Source organism: Arachis ipaensis, chromosome B9, assembly GCF_059453495.1.
Source record: "Arachis ipaensis isolate K30076 ecotype BB chromosome B9, ASM5945349v1, whole genome shotgun sequence".
Classification (NCBI taxonomy): Eukaryota; Viridiplantae; Streptophyta; class Magnoliopsida; order Fabales; family Fabaceae; genus Arachis; species Arachis ipaensis.
The window spans coordinates 42,419,907-42,437,838 of record NC_142444.1 but is presented as its reverse complement, the minus strand read 5'-3'; the positions used below and the strand labels follow the sequence as shown (position 1 = coordinate 42,437,838).

Sequence of the window (17,932 nt, the reverse complement as noted above, 5' to 3'; positions counted from 1 at the left end):
TATACTGGTGACTAAAGAAATAATACGCTACAACGAAAATGCATAAACATCACTGAACAATTGTAATTTCTAGTTTCTAATATAGAGCAAAGTTATATATGAATTGGTGAAAAATCAAATAAGCTGCTGAAATTAATTAACATTTCTGCCCAAGAAATGGAAAGACCAAAAAAGAAACCAAAGGCAACCTGTTGTGTTAGCTTTTGGAAGACTAATATGCACTTTGTGGGATAAGATGGATCTAGATAGGAACTAAATTTCACCAATCTCCTTATAGAAAATATATATGTTCATATTAATCAATCTCCTTATAGGGACAAGTTTAGTTTTCATTCAATTTGGACTATGTATATAATTAGATAAAGCATATCTGGTGTAAAAGCAAACCTGCCTTTTCTCCTGGACTTATAACCTGAAGCTTTATTTCATTCTAAGAAAAAACACTCATCAGATGGAATGATTAACCTTCTGTGTGTAATAATTATTAAGATTCAAGATATATAGAAAGAAAAAGGAAAATAAAAATACCTTTATTTAATTAATTAACGAGTAGTAGATATGTATAGGACAAATTCCAAATTAAGTTTCCTATAGATCAAAGTATCCAACAAAATCAGAAAATGGTGGAGTACATAATCATAGATCATCATCACCTTGTAATTTATAGAATTAGAGTCTAGAACCCTAAACCCTAAACTCTAGAATGTTCTGAAGGCGCGCCCTCGAGTTTTTGTTAGTCTTTGTTGTTGTTATTGTTGGAAAGAAGGTTTTGTTCCCTGTGAGTGTGAGCAAGGCGGTATTTATACAAGTACCTGGAGATGGCCTCGGCGAAGTTGTCAAACCCTAAGGAAGAAAGCGCCCAGCAGATGTCGTCGCCGTTAACCGTCTTTCGATTCTCCTTGTGACACTTGGCAGAGGCCTCACCCGTAACAAAGCTTATGAACTCTGTCACGCACTCTTGCATTAACTGCTTCCCTTCTTTTGAGATCTTTCCACTTCCTGGCACCACTTGCTTCATTATTCTTCCCACATTTGCAATCGGCAAACTCATATCCTCATTATTACTACTACTTCTACTGTTACTCTCCATTATCTCTACTATATTAATTCAATCAACTTTTTTTGTGGATCTCACATGTAACAATGCCGCTATGGTCATTATATAACAAGTATTAGGAGTGAAAGTGATGATTCAATTTTTGTGCACAAGAGTTAAACTTATATATAAGCAATAGTGAGTTTTAAGGTTTCAAAGGAAAATTGTCACAATGAGCATGAGCACAATTAGAATTGTTGTGATTGCAAGTGATCCTTTAAGTTATAAAAGTCATTATTTAATTTTGAATTTAGTTAATATATGTCCTAAAAAAAGTATAGGACATATGATAAAGTTATCAATTAAAAAAATAATTAAAAAATTTATAAAAAGTATAAAATTTAAGTTTTCAATTAATATATTTATCGTGTATTTATTAAGATAAAAAATATTTAAATATTTCTATTACTAATAATTTTATCTTGTATCCTCTAAAATATACATGATAATTAAATTCTTTTAGTTTTATTTGTCTTAATATTATAATTTATATATTTTTGTAATTATTATTGTCGACTTAATTACTAAATGGTTACAACAATGCCATTTGTTAACCTAATAGCTATATAAGACACTTTCTATACCTCTCAACTGAGAGTTTAGAAAAATGAAAATTTTCATACATCAAAAGTTCTAACTTTTCATACTCTATTTTGAGAATTTCTATGATGAATATGAAGTTGGGTGAAGAATAAAGATTATAATTAGTTTTGTTAAAAAAAATTTTTTATTGTAAAAAGTGCAATCGCCACTTTTCATTCAATATTACTTTTCAGCATAATAACCCTTTGCTTTATACTCCATAGAGCATATACATTGAGCAAGTCTTGTGGTTGTGGTGGCATGAAAAACTTTTATATTCGTAACTTGAAAATTAGATGTGATCAATTGTCTTTAGCAATTAATTATAATTATGTTACAAAAAATTCTAGAGAGATAAAAATAAAAAATTATTTTATTTAATTTAATATCTAAAATTTTATACATATAATATCTATAATTATACATCTATTATATATAATATTACTCAATTATTTCAACAATAATTAAAAAATATAAAATAATATAATTAAACAGTAATTAATAAATATAAAATAAAATAATTTTAAATTGCTTTAGATTGGTTTTTTTATTATTTTTTAAATATTGTTGTCTCACACACAATATATATATATATATATTCAAAGAATGACTTAAAAAAGATGGTCGGTTTTAAAATTTTTGTTTTCTCTTAAAAGATTAACTACCTGTACTTTTAATTAAGGAAAAGAAGATTGTTGAAGTCAGAATTAACCATGGATAATTGCATAATTTATCATAAAACATCTTAATTTACGAATAATATTTCTTAATAATATAATAAATCATTTGAAAATATATACAATTCATTAAAAATAACGGGAATATACAAAAATATAATTTGCCACCACTTGAAGAGTAATATATATATATATATATATATATATATATATATATATGACTTATCTTTTATTTCCTCTATATATACACACACACGAGAGAGAATTAGGAGAAAGTTCTTATGTACATTTACCCAAATCAATTGTATAAAGAATAAAGTATTGTTTTTATCCCTAATATTTGAGGTAAGTTTTAAAGTTGTTTCTAATATTTCAATCGTTCTATTTAAGTCCCTAACGTTTTAAAATTGACTCAATGTTATCCTGCCGTTAGGGATCCGTTAATAGAATTGACGGCGGGACAAAATTGAGACGATTTTGAAACGTTAAAGACTTAAATAGGACGAAAACGTTGGGGACAAAACCGATACATAAAAATAAATTTTAATTTAATTTTATCTTTTAATAATATTAATTTTTTACTGTACATAATATTCAATTATTTTTTAATTACATCTAAATAAATTACACTTAATCACATTACTTTCATTTTAAATAAATTTATTTTTTTATAATTTAAAAAATTTTTGATACATTAGCAACAAAAGGTATAATTTATATTTTATTGTATATATATTATGTTTTTCTTTTTCACAAGTTTATATACTAGTCATTCACTCATTCTATGAACATTTCATGATAACAAAAAATCTTTAAGAGTAAAATTATTAACAAAATGAAAGTGTTCTCAACAAAGTGTTATAAGATAAGAGACCCATTAACTTGGCACCTTAAGGTTTTGAGTTGGAAGTGGTGTCTTCTCATCTTATATTCTCTCACTTGATTCCTCCCTGAAATCTCCCCGGTGGTCGAGTGCTCTCCACGGTTGGCCCAACAAAGTGGTATCAGAGCCGATGGTTTAATCGGTCTGGTTTTAAGGAGTATTTAAGGTGAAGCATCGAAAGTCTTCCCGACAAAGGTGGTCCGGGCGGCGTGTCCTGCGGTGTTTTGCGGCGATGTGATGGACGAATACTCATATGTAGTGGAGGAGCTAAAAGGGAATTGATGCTTGATGTGAAGACTCACACTTGAGGAAAAAATTGTTAGTGTTGCAAGTGTGAGAAATGTTAAAATTAGTCTCACATCAAAGAAAGCAAGGAAGAGTGAGGATTTTATAAGATGAGAGACCCATTAACTTAACATCTTAAGGTTTTGAGTTGGAAAGTGGTGTCTTCTCATCTTATATTCTCTCATTTGATTCCTCCCCAAAATCTCCGACCTGATGGTCGAGTGCTCTCCACGGTTGGCCCAACACTTCTTTTATATATGTAAAATCTTGTTCAAAACAAAATCGATGACATGTATCAGACGGTAGGTAGATCACTAGATTGCTTATTCAAATTGAATTTCATCTCTTAATTAAAACTCCTATAAATTATTATGATAATAACCAATGATAATTTTATGATAAACTAATCGTGTACATTTGTCACTGCAGGAAGTACACATAAATGAATAAATAAATAAAATTCTGACAGCAATTTCCCATGGGCACCTGCTTTCTATTTTGAGTTGGACTAAAACTAAATAGTGATTTATTTCTTTATTTATGAGTTAGTACATACAGTAGTTATATTAAATTACAAATACTACATTTGCATGAAAAACTAGTTTTAATTTGAAAATTCAGTTTTGGAATCAAAGGCTGATTAGTAAAGGTACAATTGGTCCCACTGCCATTCCACTTATATGCATCCATATTTATATATTGGAGACATATCGTCCAATGAATGCTCCAAATTAAAGATATTTAATTGTTGAAGAATTATATATATATAAATATTATTCGTACTACTCACATAAGTGGAGCACATTTGTGGTTTCCATAGTTGTGAGACAGATCCGACCTAAACGTACCTAAAAGGAAGTCTTTTTTTTTACAAACCATAATGTTTTATCATAGCTCTTTCTTTAGGTTAAACTATGTTTTATGACAATCTTTTGTGGCAAAGCATTTCGTCTTTTATAAATTCGAATTCGTTAGGCCATCATTTATTCTTTATCAAACCCTTCTAGAACTCTTTCCCGTTAGATATTTTCTCTTTGATGTATAAAAAATTGGTTTAATTATTATGTTAGTTTCTATAATTTTATTAATTTTATAATTAGATTTTTATTACATATATTTTTTAATTAAATTTTTATATTATTTTTAATTTTGTGATTATATCTTTTTTATGTCAAAAACATTAAAATTAACAGAATATTTTTTTTAAAAAAATATGATTAAGGATCTAATTAGATTCTTAATTATTGTGGCTATTTTTAATTTGTAAAAAAATATTTTTTTAATTCTAATATTTTTTATATTATTTTTTATACTGATAAAGACTTAATTATAAAATTAAAAATAGTGTAAAAATTTAAATTAAAAAATATATATAAACCTAATTGTAAATTTAATAAAATTATAAAGAGTAATAAAATAATTAAATCTAAAAAATATTAGGTTGAAGAAAATGTTGTCTCAATTTAATTAGGATCATCATGATTAGCGTCTATTTTTTTTTTCAATTGTTTTTAAGTATCATCGTAATGAAAGAATTTCAAATAAAAGAAGTCGACGCAAAAAGTTTTCAAATATTAATTACTGTTGGAATTGGTCGACGCAAAATTAAATAATAATGTAAAAAACTAAAAATTTAAATTAAATTTAAAATAAATTTAAATAGAATTACCATCGAATATGGTTATTAAAAAAATAACTAAACTTAACATAATTTAAAAATTAAATTAACCTAACTAATTAAATTACTTAAAATAATTTGACCTAATAATTAACCTAATCACCCTAACTAACTAATAACCCTATACATACTGATACAGAAAGGAGGCATAAAACCAAAATTAATAATCCCTTACATGTACAAAGTAAAGTGATACAAAACGGGTCTTATAAATTATGTGAAAAAGGTCATAACAGAATTGGTTAGTGAGAAATGATATTAAGGCAAGAATGTGAAGTGATTTGTGAGTCTTCTCTCTTCTTTAATTCCTCTTTCTCATTATCTTTATTTCTTAGTTGTAGGTGATTTCACTGGAGCCAACCATTCATGCACATATATGCTTTAATTCCTTATATTATTCATATCATACGATACTATACATTTCATACCTTTATATTTGTGACTGAGTTGTACTGAATGTTCCTATACTTGCTGAAATAATATTCTTTTTATTCTCATCAGTAATAACTGGTGCCTTCATTGAGTTCAATGGCACATAGCACCCAATTGCAAACTATGCAGGCAGCCATTAATAAACTCACCGAACAATCTGACATTCACAATGAGCAACTCACGATGATTACGCAGTCTTTGGCAGTGATCCAAACACAGCTCAAGACACCATCGATCAACTCCCCGCACCACCGTCACAAATCCAATAGCTTCTTTCTGTCCAAATTTACTGGCGAGGAAGATGTCCTCTAGTGGTGGTACAGAGCTAAGCGATTTTTCAAGATCCATGAGGTATCGGAGGACCAAATGCTTGACATCGTCATGATGCACTTGAAAGGACGCGCGCTAGCTTGAATTTATCCATAGCTATTCAGATTCACTTTGGCCCCTCCCAATTCAATAACCCTAGAGAAGAGGCTACAAGAAAAATGTTGATTTAGTGAGGAATGTTAATCCGACGGTTACAAGTGAAAATTCGTCTCCAAAAAAGCGTACTGTCGGATTCCATAATTCATCCCTAATTTCGACATAAAAAGGGGCACAAATTTTTTTTATAAGTGCTAATTTTACCGTCTAAAATTTTTTACGATAATATGAATTATTAAAAAGCGGTGTTTTGGACAATGACGAGTATCTTACCGTCAGGTAAATCTGACGGTAAAATTGAATGAAATTTGAATTCAGAAACCTTTCTCCTTCATTTTTGTAACTTCGCCCTCTCCTCTCTCCTCTCTCAGTTCTTCTTGTAACATCTCGTCGTTGCCAGGGGTTTCATTACTATAAGAAATTACCGGAATAGCAACCGACACTACAAAAAAATGGAGCATTTGTAACAAAAAATTTGTATCAAATTTAAAATTGTTACAAATTATGATTTTTTTCGTAACAATAATTAATTATTGTTACAAAATAAGAATATTTTGTAACAATAAGAAAATTTGTTATAAAATATTTCAATATTTTGTAACAACGTGATTTCTTTTGTTACAAATTATGTTGGCTTTCGTATCAAATTATTGTTTTGTTGTAAAATGTTATAATATTTTGTAACAAAAGATTATATTATTGCAAAAATTCAAAATATTTTGTAACAAAATATTTTTTTATTTCAAAAGCTTTAAATATTTTGTAACAAAAAATTAATTCGTCACAAAATACAATATTTTTATAACAAGTTATTTATTTATCATAAAATTCAAATATTTTTTGTAACTAATAAAATATTTTGTTTCAACATATTAAATATAAGACTTCAAATTTTTTAAAATTAACATAATGAGTTATTTATGATTTATTATATTTATTTAAGATTTTATATTCAAATATTTATTTTATTAAAGTATTTAAGTCAAATTAATGATACTTTTAATTTAAAATTATTTTAAAAATTAAATAACAAGTCATTTATGATTTATTATATTTACTCAAAATAATTTTTTTAGAAATTTATATATTAAACGAGGTATTTTCTTATTTATAATTTAAAATTTTAGTAATTAAAAAAATATAAAAATTTTATATGATTTGACTTAAATATTTGAGATTTTAAAATTCAATACTTTAAATTTTATGAATAAAAAAATTAAATTAATTATTTTCAATTTTATTTTAATAAGAGTTTATTTAAAAATAATTTATAAATTAATAATAAAATAATATTTTAAAAATAATTAATTTAATTATTTCTAATTTTTAAAATTAAAATATTTATTTAAAAATAATTTAAAAATTTATAATTAAATGATATTTTTATATAATTATTATTAGATTAAAATTAATTTTTAATTATTATAATATCTTTATTTTTATTAAAAATACTTAAATTACCTAAACTCTAACCCTAATACAGCTCACACTCACCCCACCCCCTAAATCTAGTAGTCGTCAGCCTTCCCCTTCCTAAAACCCTTACCAGCGGGAAAGAAAAGAAAGAAAGTAAGAGAAAGGGGAAACGGAAACAGGGGAAAGAGGAAGAAGAGAAGGAGAGAGGGAAGGAGTTTAAATTAATTAGAATTTTTATACAGTCTTTATTGGATATTTGGTATAATTGAAATTATAATTTTAGTAATTGAAAAATAAGAAAGAATTGTATAATTTAATTTAAATAAATTCTATTATGAATGAATTATGTTCTATTTTATTAATTTGTACTCTTTTTGGAGATTAATTTATTAGAAATGATTAGTTTGATTTTTATAAATGCTTTAAGTTTAAGTCAGTTAATATTTATCCACAATTTTTATTATAATTAGATATTTTATAAATTGAAATTAAAATTTTAGAGATAGAAAAATAATGAAAAGTTATATCATTTAAATTGAATAATTAATATTGAGTTTAAACTATATTTTATAAAAATGTCATTAATATGTTTATTTTACAAATTAAATTAGAAATAATTAATTGAACTTAGTAATATGATGATAAATAATGTCCCTAAATATTTTTAACGGAGTATATTTGATTTTAAAATTATTCTACCTTCCAATTTTATCAAAATATCTATTCATATCTATCCATATTCTTTTACAAAATCCCTAATTTTTTAATCCTAATTTTCAAATTGGAACCCTAATTATAAATCCCTAATCAGAAACCTAATTTCCCTTTTCCCCAGCCCTAAAGCATGCAGCCCCCACCCCCTTTCTTCCTAAACACTAACACAAAAACAAAAGAAAGAAACGCAGAAATGGAAAGGGAGAATAGAGAGCTTGGAATCGGAGAAGAGGGAGCCACACTCTGCGCCGTCCAGCTCGCTGCCGCTGCATCTCGCCTGTGCTGTTATCCATGCCCATCGCCGTTCAGCCGTTGCTAACTCGCCTTGCCATCGCGGGTTGTTGTCGTTGATGTCCAGCTGCTCACCATGTCATCGATGTCGTCGGGATGAGAAGGATGCACGTGAAGGAGGAGCACGACCTGCTGCGAGAGGCCGTGTGCTGTGGCTGTCGCTGAAGCCCGCCACCGTCATCGCAGTTGATAAAGCCACTAACGTCGTCACTGTTCGCCGCTGGAAGGGGATTTCATCACCGCCATTTCTGTCACTGCCGACGAGCACGAAGGGAGAGATAGGAGTTCATAGAGAAGAGAGACGTAACGGGGAAGACAAGGGCTCATAACACTGCTGCTGTTGCTGGAGATGGAGGTTGCGGTCGAGCTGCACGCCGCTGCCGTCAGAGGAAGCTACTGCTACTGTGTGTACAGAGAAGAGGAGCGTCGCGAGAATCAAGGGAAGAAGACGATGTTCCGTCGCTACTTCTGGTTTCTGGAATCTGAGAAAGTGCCACTGCCATTGCTGTTTGTTGGGTTCAAGATCGCTGCTGCTGTTCTTACTCTGTTCTGCCTCTGCTTCTAGTTTCGTAGTTGCTGGAGCCTTTGCCGCTGGGAACCAATATTGGAGCTACCTAGAACCATTTTGGTTGCTGCCCAGGAAACAAAATGAGTGTTGGAACTACCAACGGAGCTGCTGTGTTTAGCAATTTTCATGAGTTTCGACATCGAGGTAGGGGATTTATTTTTAAAGTTAAACGTTTTTAATTTTAGAATGCCTATAAAGTTATTTGGATAATTGCAAATAGTTAATAATGATTAAGGGTTGATTAATTGATGTGAATTGTTTGAAACATGTTCGAGAATAGTTAGTTGGAGTGATTATTCTGATTTATTATTAGAATTGAATGTGGTTGTGATTACGCTGAATTGTAATTAAACTTAGATGCGGTTGTGAATTGTATTTTGAATTATTGATTATTGTGATGAATTAGCTGAGATTCTGATCTTCAATGATTTATTTTGAATTGTTTGATATTGAATTGAAAATTTGATATATTGGAATGGTGGTAAAATGAATTTGTGACGGGTTGAAATTGGTTGAAATGTGGCTGCAAATGGTGATTCATTTAATGTTACTTATTAAATTGAAATATGATGAGTTAATTATTGAATGAAATGTATTTGAGAAAAGTTAGTTGTGATTATTCTGAGTTATGATTGAAGTTGGATGCGGATGTGAATTGAGTTTAGGTTATGGCTGGGATATTGACTGGCTTCGTTGTCGTGAGTAGTTAACTGATGAGATTTACTTTGGTTTGAGGCTGCAATTGTTATTGGTTTTCTGATTATTTTAGAATTGTTGGAAATTCTGATTTTAGCCGATTATGCCAAGTTGTTATTATTGTTGATTTATGTTTAATTAGAGTTGATTTTGAGGACGGTTAAAGGATTGAAGGTTGACTACTGAACTATTTTCTTAAAATATGATCTTTAGAATAAAATGGTAACTTTGCTAATAACTAAATTACTTTAAAAACAACTAGAAATATAAAAAATTTTGTGTTTCAAATACTAGTTATGAATTCTTGAAGCTGAACTAGTTTACTTTTAAAGAATAGTTTATGGAAACTCTTATTTTAATTAATGTTAGAATGTTAGTTGTTAAACTGATTTATGATGAGATGATTATTGAGATTCTGTTGTTGTGATAACTGCTGATAAAAGAGCTGGAGATTTGTTGAGAAAGAGGGAACCCGTAAGGGTGTCTAAGTCTAAGTTTTAGGAGAGGTGCTGTCGGAATTTTGTAAAATTTGAGGTTTTACTTGAAAAAGTTATTTTAGATGGAAAGTTATATTATTGGTAGAAATTGTGTTTTGTAGTGATTGTTTGACAATTGATACATATGTAAATCTAATGACTTTGTTCACTAAGTTGTGATTGAATTGTGATTAATTAGTCCAAGTTTATATATTGAATTGTTAATTCTTGATAAGTTGCATTCTTGATTGGCTAGTTTTGAACTTTGAGAATAGATTCTTAAAGAATTAGTTAATTTTAACTTGTAAGTTCTAACTTAATTTTTACTCGAATGAAGATAGTGTTATGTGTTATTTTTTTATTTTGGTTTTCATTGTTTATATTTGCAGGGGTACAAAATTGATGACAACATGATAGACTTTATATTGACAGAAATATGTCAGAAGAGTCAAGAATTATAAATTCGATATAATATAATTTTATGTTAGGAAAAAGTTATGTTTAGTTAAATTTGTAGAACTTATTTTATTGTAAAAGAATCTTAATGACATGTAAGATATTTTAATTATCTATATGATTATATATCATATAAATGTTGAGTTAGTGGAATTAGAAAATTAATTGATATATCAATTATTTAATTAAATGTTTCAAAATGAGCTTTATATTTTTTGTAACTGAAAGAAAGAAAATGTTACAAAATCAAGTTACATTTTGTAACAAAATTTTATGATAGGAAAAATTAGATTGTCACCAAAAATATTTTGAAGATCAAAATTTGTTACCACTTTTGTAACGACTTCTAGTTTTTTGTATCATGAAAATTTGTTACAAAATATCATTTTGAATTGTAACAGTTCCATTTTTTGTTACAAAAATTTTTTGTAACGGGACATACTGCAACGGCCCTTTTTTTTTGTTACAAAATCCTTTTGTTTCAAAATTTCGATTTTTTGTAACAATTTTTTTGTTACAAATATTGCTTTTTCTTGTAGTGCGATTTAGCGACTGATTTGGGTGGTCGCTAAAACCATGGTCGCTAATAAAAAAATAGCGACCAACTTCAGTCGCTAAACTTTAGCGACTGATTTTAGCCACCGATTTGTTAACAAGGCCACCAAACCCTCAACAAAGAGCATTGGTCACTAAATTGTGACCAAATTTTCCGGCACCAAATCGGTCTCTGAGTAAATCGGTCGCTAAATAGCGACCAACCTTTCGGTCGCTAAATCGCTCGCTAATTTGCGACCAGTTTTTCGGTCTCCAATTCGCAACCGTTATTTCGGTCGCTAAATCAGTCAATAATTTGTGACCAACATTTTAGTCTCTAATTTGGTCGCTATGTGTGGACCTATATTTTAGCAACCAATATTTTAGTCGCTAAATCGGTCGCTAATTAGCAACCAAGCATTTTAGTGAATCATAATTTTTTAATTTTCATTTTTACTAAATTTTTATATTTATGCAATCAAATATTGAAAAACCATCAACAAAAAACCTACACTTTAACACATAAAAGTAAACAACACTTAAACAATAACCAAAATATCATAACACACTTAAACAATAACCAAAATAACTCATCAATTCAATATCATAGATAACAATAATAAGTAACACTCTCATATTAATAATTACATCATTTAAAGTCTATTAACTAACTAGCATCACAACTACTAATCACTCTTCAGACGTACGTTCACCATCTTCATCCTCTCCTATATTTGTTTCTCTACCTTCTAGTTGAGAAATCAGAATTTTAAAATTAAGTTTTTTCCATCATTTCTACATTGTTTCAAAAAGAAATAATTAATTCCGTTACAAGCTTCTTTGCAAGTCTCCAATTCAAGAAATTCCAAGATAGTAGCTGATTACCCGACAGGCCAATCGAACACCAACATCTTCATCATGAAGATGCAAAACCAAACGAGGGAGAGCAGCATGTACCTTGAAAAGACACTACAAGAAAATAAGCTTTCTGCAACGCTTTAAAAGTGTGCCGAAAAGTGCAAAAAAGCATGCCAATAGCTTTTCGGCACGCTTTTTGAGCTATCGGCACGCTTTTAAAAGGGTCACATCTACCAGCGTGCCGGTTGCTATATCGTCACACTTTTGTGGATCTATCGACACGCTTTTTTTGTTGGCACGCTTTCATCTCTTGCCACACTTAAAAAGCGTGGCCATAGCGTACCTATAGGTTTTAACCTATAGGTACGATTAAAAAGCGTACCGAAAAGTGCACATATCGCCACGCTTTTAAAACGTCCCAGAATGTATGCTTTGGGTACTCTTTAAAAGCGTGAAGATAGGGGAAGATATGGCTACACTTTTTAAACGTGCCAATAGGGTAAACATATGGCTACACTTTTTAAGCGTGCCGATAGCTGAAACAATGGCCACGCTTTTGAAGCGTGCCAGGTTTGTGGGATATGGCCACGTTTTAGTAGGAGTAACAAATCTACTATTCTACTACATAATTTTATATGATCTGCCTAATTAAAGAGAAGAATAGAAGGAATAGAAGATAGTAGAATGAGAAGCAGTGAATTCCATTCATGTGAAAAATTTAGAAATGTAACAACACTCCAATTTTACATATACCTAAAATCAAACCAATGAAATCAAAATTATTATTAGAAATGAAATATATATATATATATATATATATATATTTCTTAATAATAATAATCCTGAATCCCAGCCACCCCACTTTAACACAGCATGCATTCTCCATTTTTAAAACACTGGTCTAGCTGCCAAAATCTGTTCAGTGAGTTTGTTGTCCTTGCCAATCTTGTGATTGGTGAATGTCTCAAGATTTCTCTGAAACAACCCAGCAAGCTTCAAGAGTGTCTCATTATAGGCCTTTTTGTTTGGCTACTGGAGAATACATAAATCAAAACAAAATGTTAAATTTAAAGACATTGACAAATGATAGAAAAAAAAGTGTTAATAGAGTTAAAAGAAAATTACTAACAGTGTTAATAAGATCAAGAGTTTGTATTGAATCAACAACCATAGCACGAGAGAAAAGAAGCTGGACTTTCTTCAATATGTCCTGAAAACATGAAATAAATTAAGATAAAAAAGTACACAAGTAAAGGCTACTTTCATATCAACTAAAGTAAAGGCTCCAATTAATAAACCTAAGGTCTTATTAGGTTGATATATTTAGGGTTAAGTGACATAGACTCTTAGTCCATAACTGTAGGATGCCATTAATTGGTGGTGGTTGGATTTCGGCATTTTTGGCTGATACTATTTTCTTGTTCTTATTAGTAACTTAGGTAACTTAGTTTCATTCCAAACTATAATGTTATGATTTCAAAACAAGAATAAAAATACATCATGAACCTAGGGTAGATTAAAATTGAATAATTGCTATAATCTTATGCCATGCAATTTATTACTCTTCCCAAGATGAAATCTAAAGGAAATAATAAAAAGCTGAAGATTTCAACAAAACATTACTGCAAAGCTGTGTTTGGAAAAATCTTGAGTTAAGCTATGATTTATAGCATAGCATTAGCCAAAAAAAATTCTAGGATTCAATTGCACATATGCACATGAATAACACAATCACAAAAACCTTAGAGTTTACCTTGATCTTCTTGCCGGTGTTTACATTAATAATAAACTCGCCCTTGCGGATCACACCCTCGTAAATTCTTCAACACCCAAAGCCGGGGGGTAGGAAAAATGAGAAAACAATCCAATAATTTTGTGTTATTTACAAAGTTAACACATTCAAAACAAAATATATGCAGACAAACACACACACAGGGAAAGTGATAAAATGGTTAATGGTGAGAGTGAAATGAGTAAATCTCGGTTGTGGGAGAACAAAATGCTCAGGAGGGGGAGGAGGGGAGGGGTAGTAAAATGATTTTGTTAGAAAAAGAGAGTTGAGGAGTATATTGGGAGGTGACAAAATGCTGAGGAGGGCATTCAGATTGTTGGTATTAGAATCAGACTAGGAGAGTGCTAGGTCTCTCAAAAGCCTGCCATTTGTCACACATTGTTTTTTCCTTTCTCAGTAAAGAACACATGACCTGGGGAAGGGTAAAGCCACATTGGATTTTACCATTTCCTTCAGTTTCTGTACTGTTTGATCTCTTTTCTACCTACAATTGGTACCAGTTGTTACATAGTCATATGAGATGTGACTTCTTTTTGTAATCATGTGAGCTCTAAAGTACTTCGACCACTCATGTACGATTATGCCGCCAAGAATTGCTCTCATCTCATAACAGCCGACTTCTCTTACTTGATACTGCCATATATATGTTGAAAAAGAGTTTGAAGTTATATTACCTTAAATATGTCAACTGGCCAAACTGCCCTTCTGATGCCAGGGCATTTTGGCCAGTTTCACTGACCTTTTCTTTACTGTTTTTAGGGTAGTTTCATGCATTTCCTTAGAAAATAAGCTAGTTTTGGGTAGATATTCAATTACATATTGATTCAAGCATACATTGTGCACTTTACATGATTTCATGAGGATTTTGCATGACTTTTATGACAAATTTGATGTTGCATTTCCCATGACTTGGACCAGAACTTTGATGCACTTGATTGCTTGATTTCAGGACAAAGGAAGCAAAGAAGAACCACATTAGTGGTTACGTTAGTTACACAAACGTGGGCACTAACGTGGAATGGGAGTAACTTGCAAAGTTAATGAGAAAAGTAATCGCCAATAATGCTCTCGAAGCCATCATTGCCCACGTTAAGAGTCACGTTAACTAAGTTAACGTGAACTCTAACGTGGAAGAAAGGAAAGGGAGCCAACGTTAGTGACACTTAACATTATCACTAACGTTGGACCAAGCTCATAAGTGGCCACGTTAAGAGCCACGTTAACTTAGTTAACGTGGCCTCTAACGTTAAGAAGTAAAGGGGAAGCCAACGTTAGTGACATTCAACTTTGTCACTAGCGTTGGCCAAGTCACAATAAGCCACGTTAACTCCCATGTTAACCTAGTTAACGTGGAAGCTAACGTGAAGAAAGTGGGTGGTCGACAACGTTAGTGACACCAAACATTGTCACTAACGTTGGGATTAACCCACATAAGCCCCAATAAGCCACGTTAACTCCCACGTTAACCTAGTTAACGTGGAAGCTAACGTGAAGAAGGATGGTGATCGCCAACGTTAGTGACACCTAACATTGTCACTAACATTGGAAGGAGCCCACACAAGCCACAATGAGCCACGTTAACTCCCACGTTAACTTAGTTAACATGGAAGCTAACATGAGGAGGAGAGATGATGAGCCAACGTTAGTGACATTCACCTTTGTCACTAACGTTGGAGATGGCTAGCACAGCCACGTTAGAGGCCACGTTAACCTAGTTAATGTGGACTCTAACGTGGGAGCTAAGGGCACATTGGAACGTTAGTGACAAAGGTAAGTGTCACTAACGTTCTCGAAGGTTGGCAAGCATACGTTAAAAGAGCCACGTTAACTAAGTTAACGTGGACTCTAACGTAAGGAAGGGGGAGACTTCTCAACGTTACTGGGAAAGGTGAGTCCTAATAACGTGTGCGAAGGACATAGAGGCAACGTTAGTGGCAACGTTTGTGCCACTAACGTTGAAGTTAACGTGGCTCTTACTTTGGTAAGGAACGTTAGTGAAAAAGGTAATTGTCACTAACGTTCTCGAACCCATATTTTCACTGAATGTTAACACCACTAACGTCCTAAGCTAAAGTCTCTGCCCACTTCACACTTTCTCTCTGCAAGTAAAGCCAAGCCCAATGAAGAAGATAACTGCTTCAAACTCAAGATCCAAAGGCCCATACCCAAGACTTGAAGAGCCAACTAGAAGATCAGAAGAGTAGTATATATAGGAGTAGCTTTGAATTGAAAAAGAGGGAGTTGGAAATTATAGGGAGCCTCTTGGCATAGAACTACTCTCTGTATTTTACTTTCTCTGCTCTTCTAGTTTCATCATGTATTCTCCATCTTTGTTTTCATTTTCCAGAGCTATGAACAACTAAACCCCTTTCATTGGGTTAGGGAGCTCTGTTGTAATTTGATGGATCAATACTAGTTTTCATTATTCTTCTTCTATCTTTTCTCTTGATTTTACTTGAAAGCTTTTGATCTTCATCCAATTGGGTAGTTATCTTGGAAAATAAGCTATTCAAACTTGGATCTCTTCTGAACCTTGAAAGAGGAATGAAGAGATCATGCTAGAAATGCTTTCTCATGCTGGACCAAATTGGGTTTAGATGGATATGCGACTATAATCCTCTCAACACTTGATTTGGGAAATGCATGTGGTATAATCAGTGACCATACTTCATCTCTTCTCATGAGCAATTGACCAAGGAATTGGCTATTGATCAAGATTTGAGAGATTGAATTACAAGGAATTTTAATTCGATCACTTAAGATTGCCAAGGAGATCAATGAGTGCATTGATTGAGGAAGAGATGAAAAATGAAATTGATCCGGAGAATGCAACATCTTCGAGCCCAATGAACTCCCCATTTCTGATCTTACCCATTCTCTTTATTTTCTGTCATTTACTTTTATGAGCAATTACCCCATTCCCATTTAAGATTCTGCAATTTACTTTCCGTCATCTACATTTATCTCTTTATTTCCAGCATTTACTTTTCTGTTATTTACTTTCCCGCCATTTAATTTTCTGCAATTCTCAACTCAAATTCTGATTCGCTCAACTAGAACATTCCTCTAATTAAAGTTGCTTGATCAATCAATCTCTGTGGGATTCGACCTCACTCTATTGTGAGTTTTTACTTGACGACAAATTCGGTACACTTGCCGAAGGAAATTTGTTATGAGACAAGTTTTTCGTGCATCAAGTTTATGGCGCCGTTGCCGGGGATTGATTGTGCATCAACAATGATTAAATTGGAAGATAACTAGATTGAGCATTTTTGTTTTGTTTGATTTAATTTTCTGTTTGAGTAATTTACTTTCAGTTCTGGTTAATTTCTTCCCTTCCCCCTACTTTGTCAATTTTCTTTGTTATTTACAATTCAGTTCACTAATCCACTAACTGTTTGATATATTGCATCACTCACACTAACAGTAACTCTAACAGAATACTTTCTGCATTTACTTTCCTTGCTTGTGCTTTGTTAGTTGTATAACAGGGAGAAGAAGCAGGGCTTCAACTTCCTTTGATTCTGAACCTGAGAGAACCTTCTTTAGATTAAGGAGGGAAGCAAGAGGAAAAAGAGTAGTTGGTGCTGAGGACGAGGAGGAATACTTTGAACCAAACATGGAAGAAAACATGGAGAACCATCATGAAGAAGAGGCTTACAACCATGGCGGAGGAGGTCGAGAAAATCATGCTAGGGAGGATAGAAGAGTTTTAGGCTCTTACATCAATCCAAACCCAGGAAACTGTGGAAGTAGCATTCAAAAGCCAACCATCCATGCCAACAATTTTGAACTAAAACCACAGCTCATCACCCTTGTTCAGAACAACTGTTCGTTCGGAGGAAGTGTCCAAGAAGACCCCAATCAACATCTAACCACCTTCATGAGAATATGTGACACAGTGAAGTCTAATGGTGTTCATCCTGACGCCTATAGACTGCTCTTATTTCCATTCTCACTCAAGGATAAGGCAGCCAAGTGGCTGGAGTTTTTCCCAAAGGAGAGCTTGACGACTTGGGAAGATATGGTGAACAAATTCTTAGCACGATTTTACCCCCCTCAACGAATCAAT

General features: G+C 31.7%; 1 protein-coding gene across 1 annotated transcript; it reads right to left on the bottom strand.

Moving 5' to 3' along the window:
• Positions 1-563: 563 nt before the first annotated feature.
• Positions 564-1,136, bottom strand: LOC107617013 (nuclear transcription factor Y subunit B-4-like). Its single transcript, XM_021111264.2, has one exon. The coding sequence runs from the start codon at positions 1,088-1,090 to the stop codon at positions 734-736; it is 357 nt and encodes a 118-aa protein (XP_020966923.1). The 5' UTR covers positions 1,091-1,136; the 3' UTR covers positions 564-733.
• Between the last annotated feature and the right edge of the window lie 16,796 nt (positions 1,137-17,932).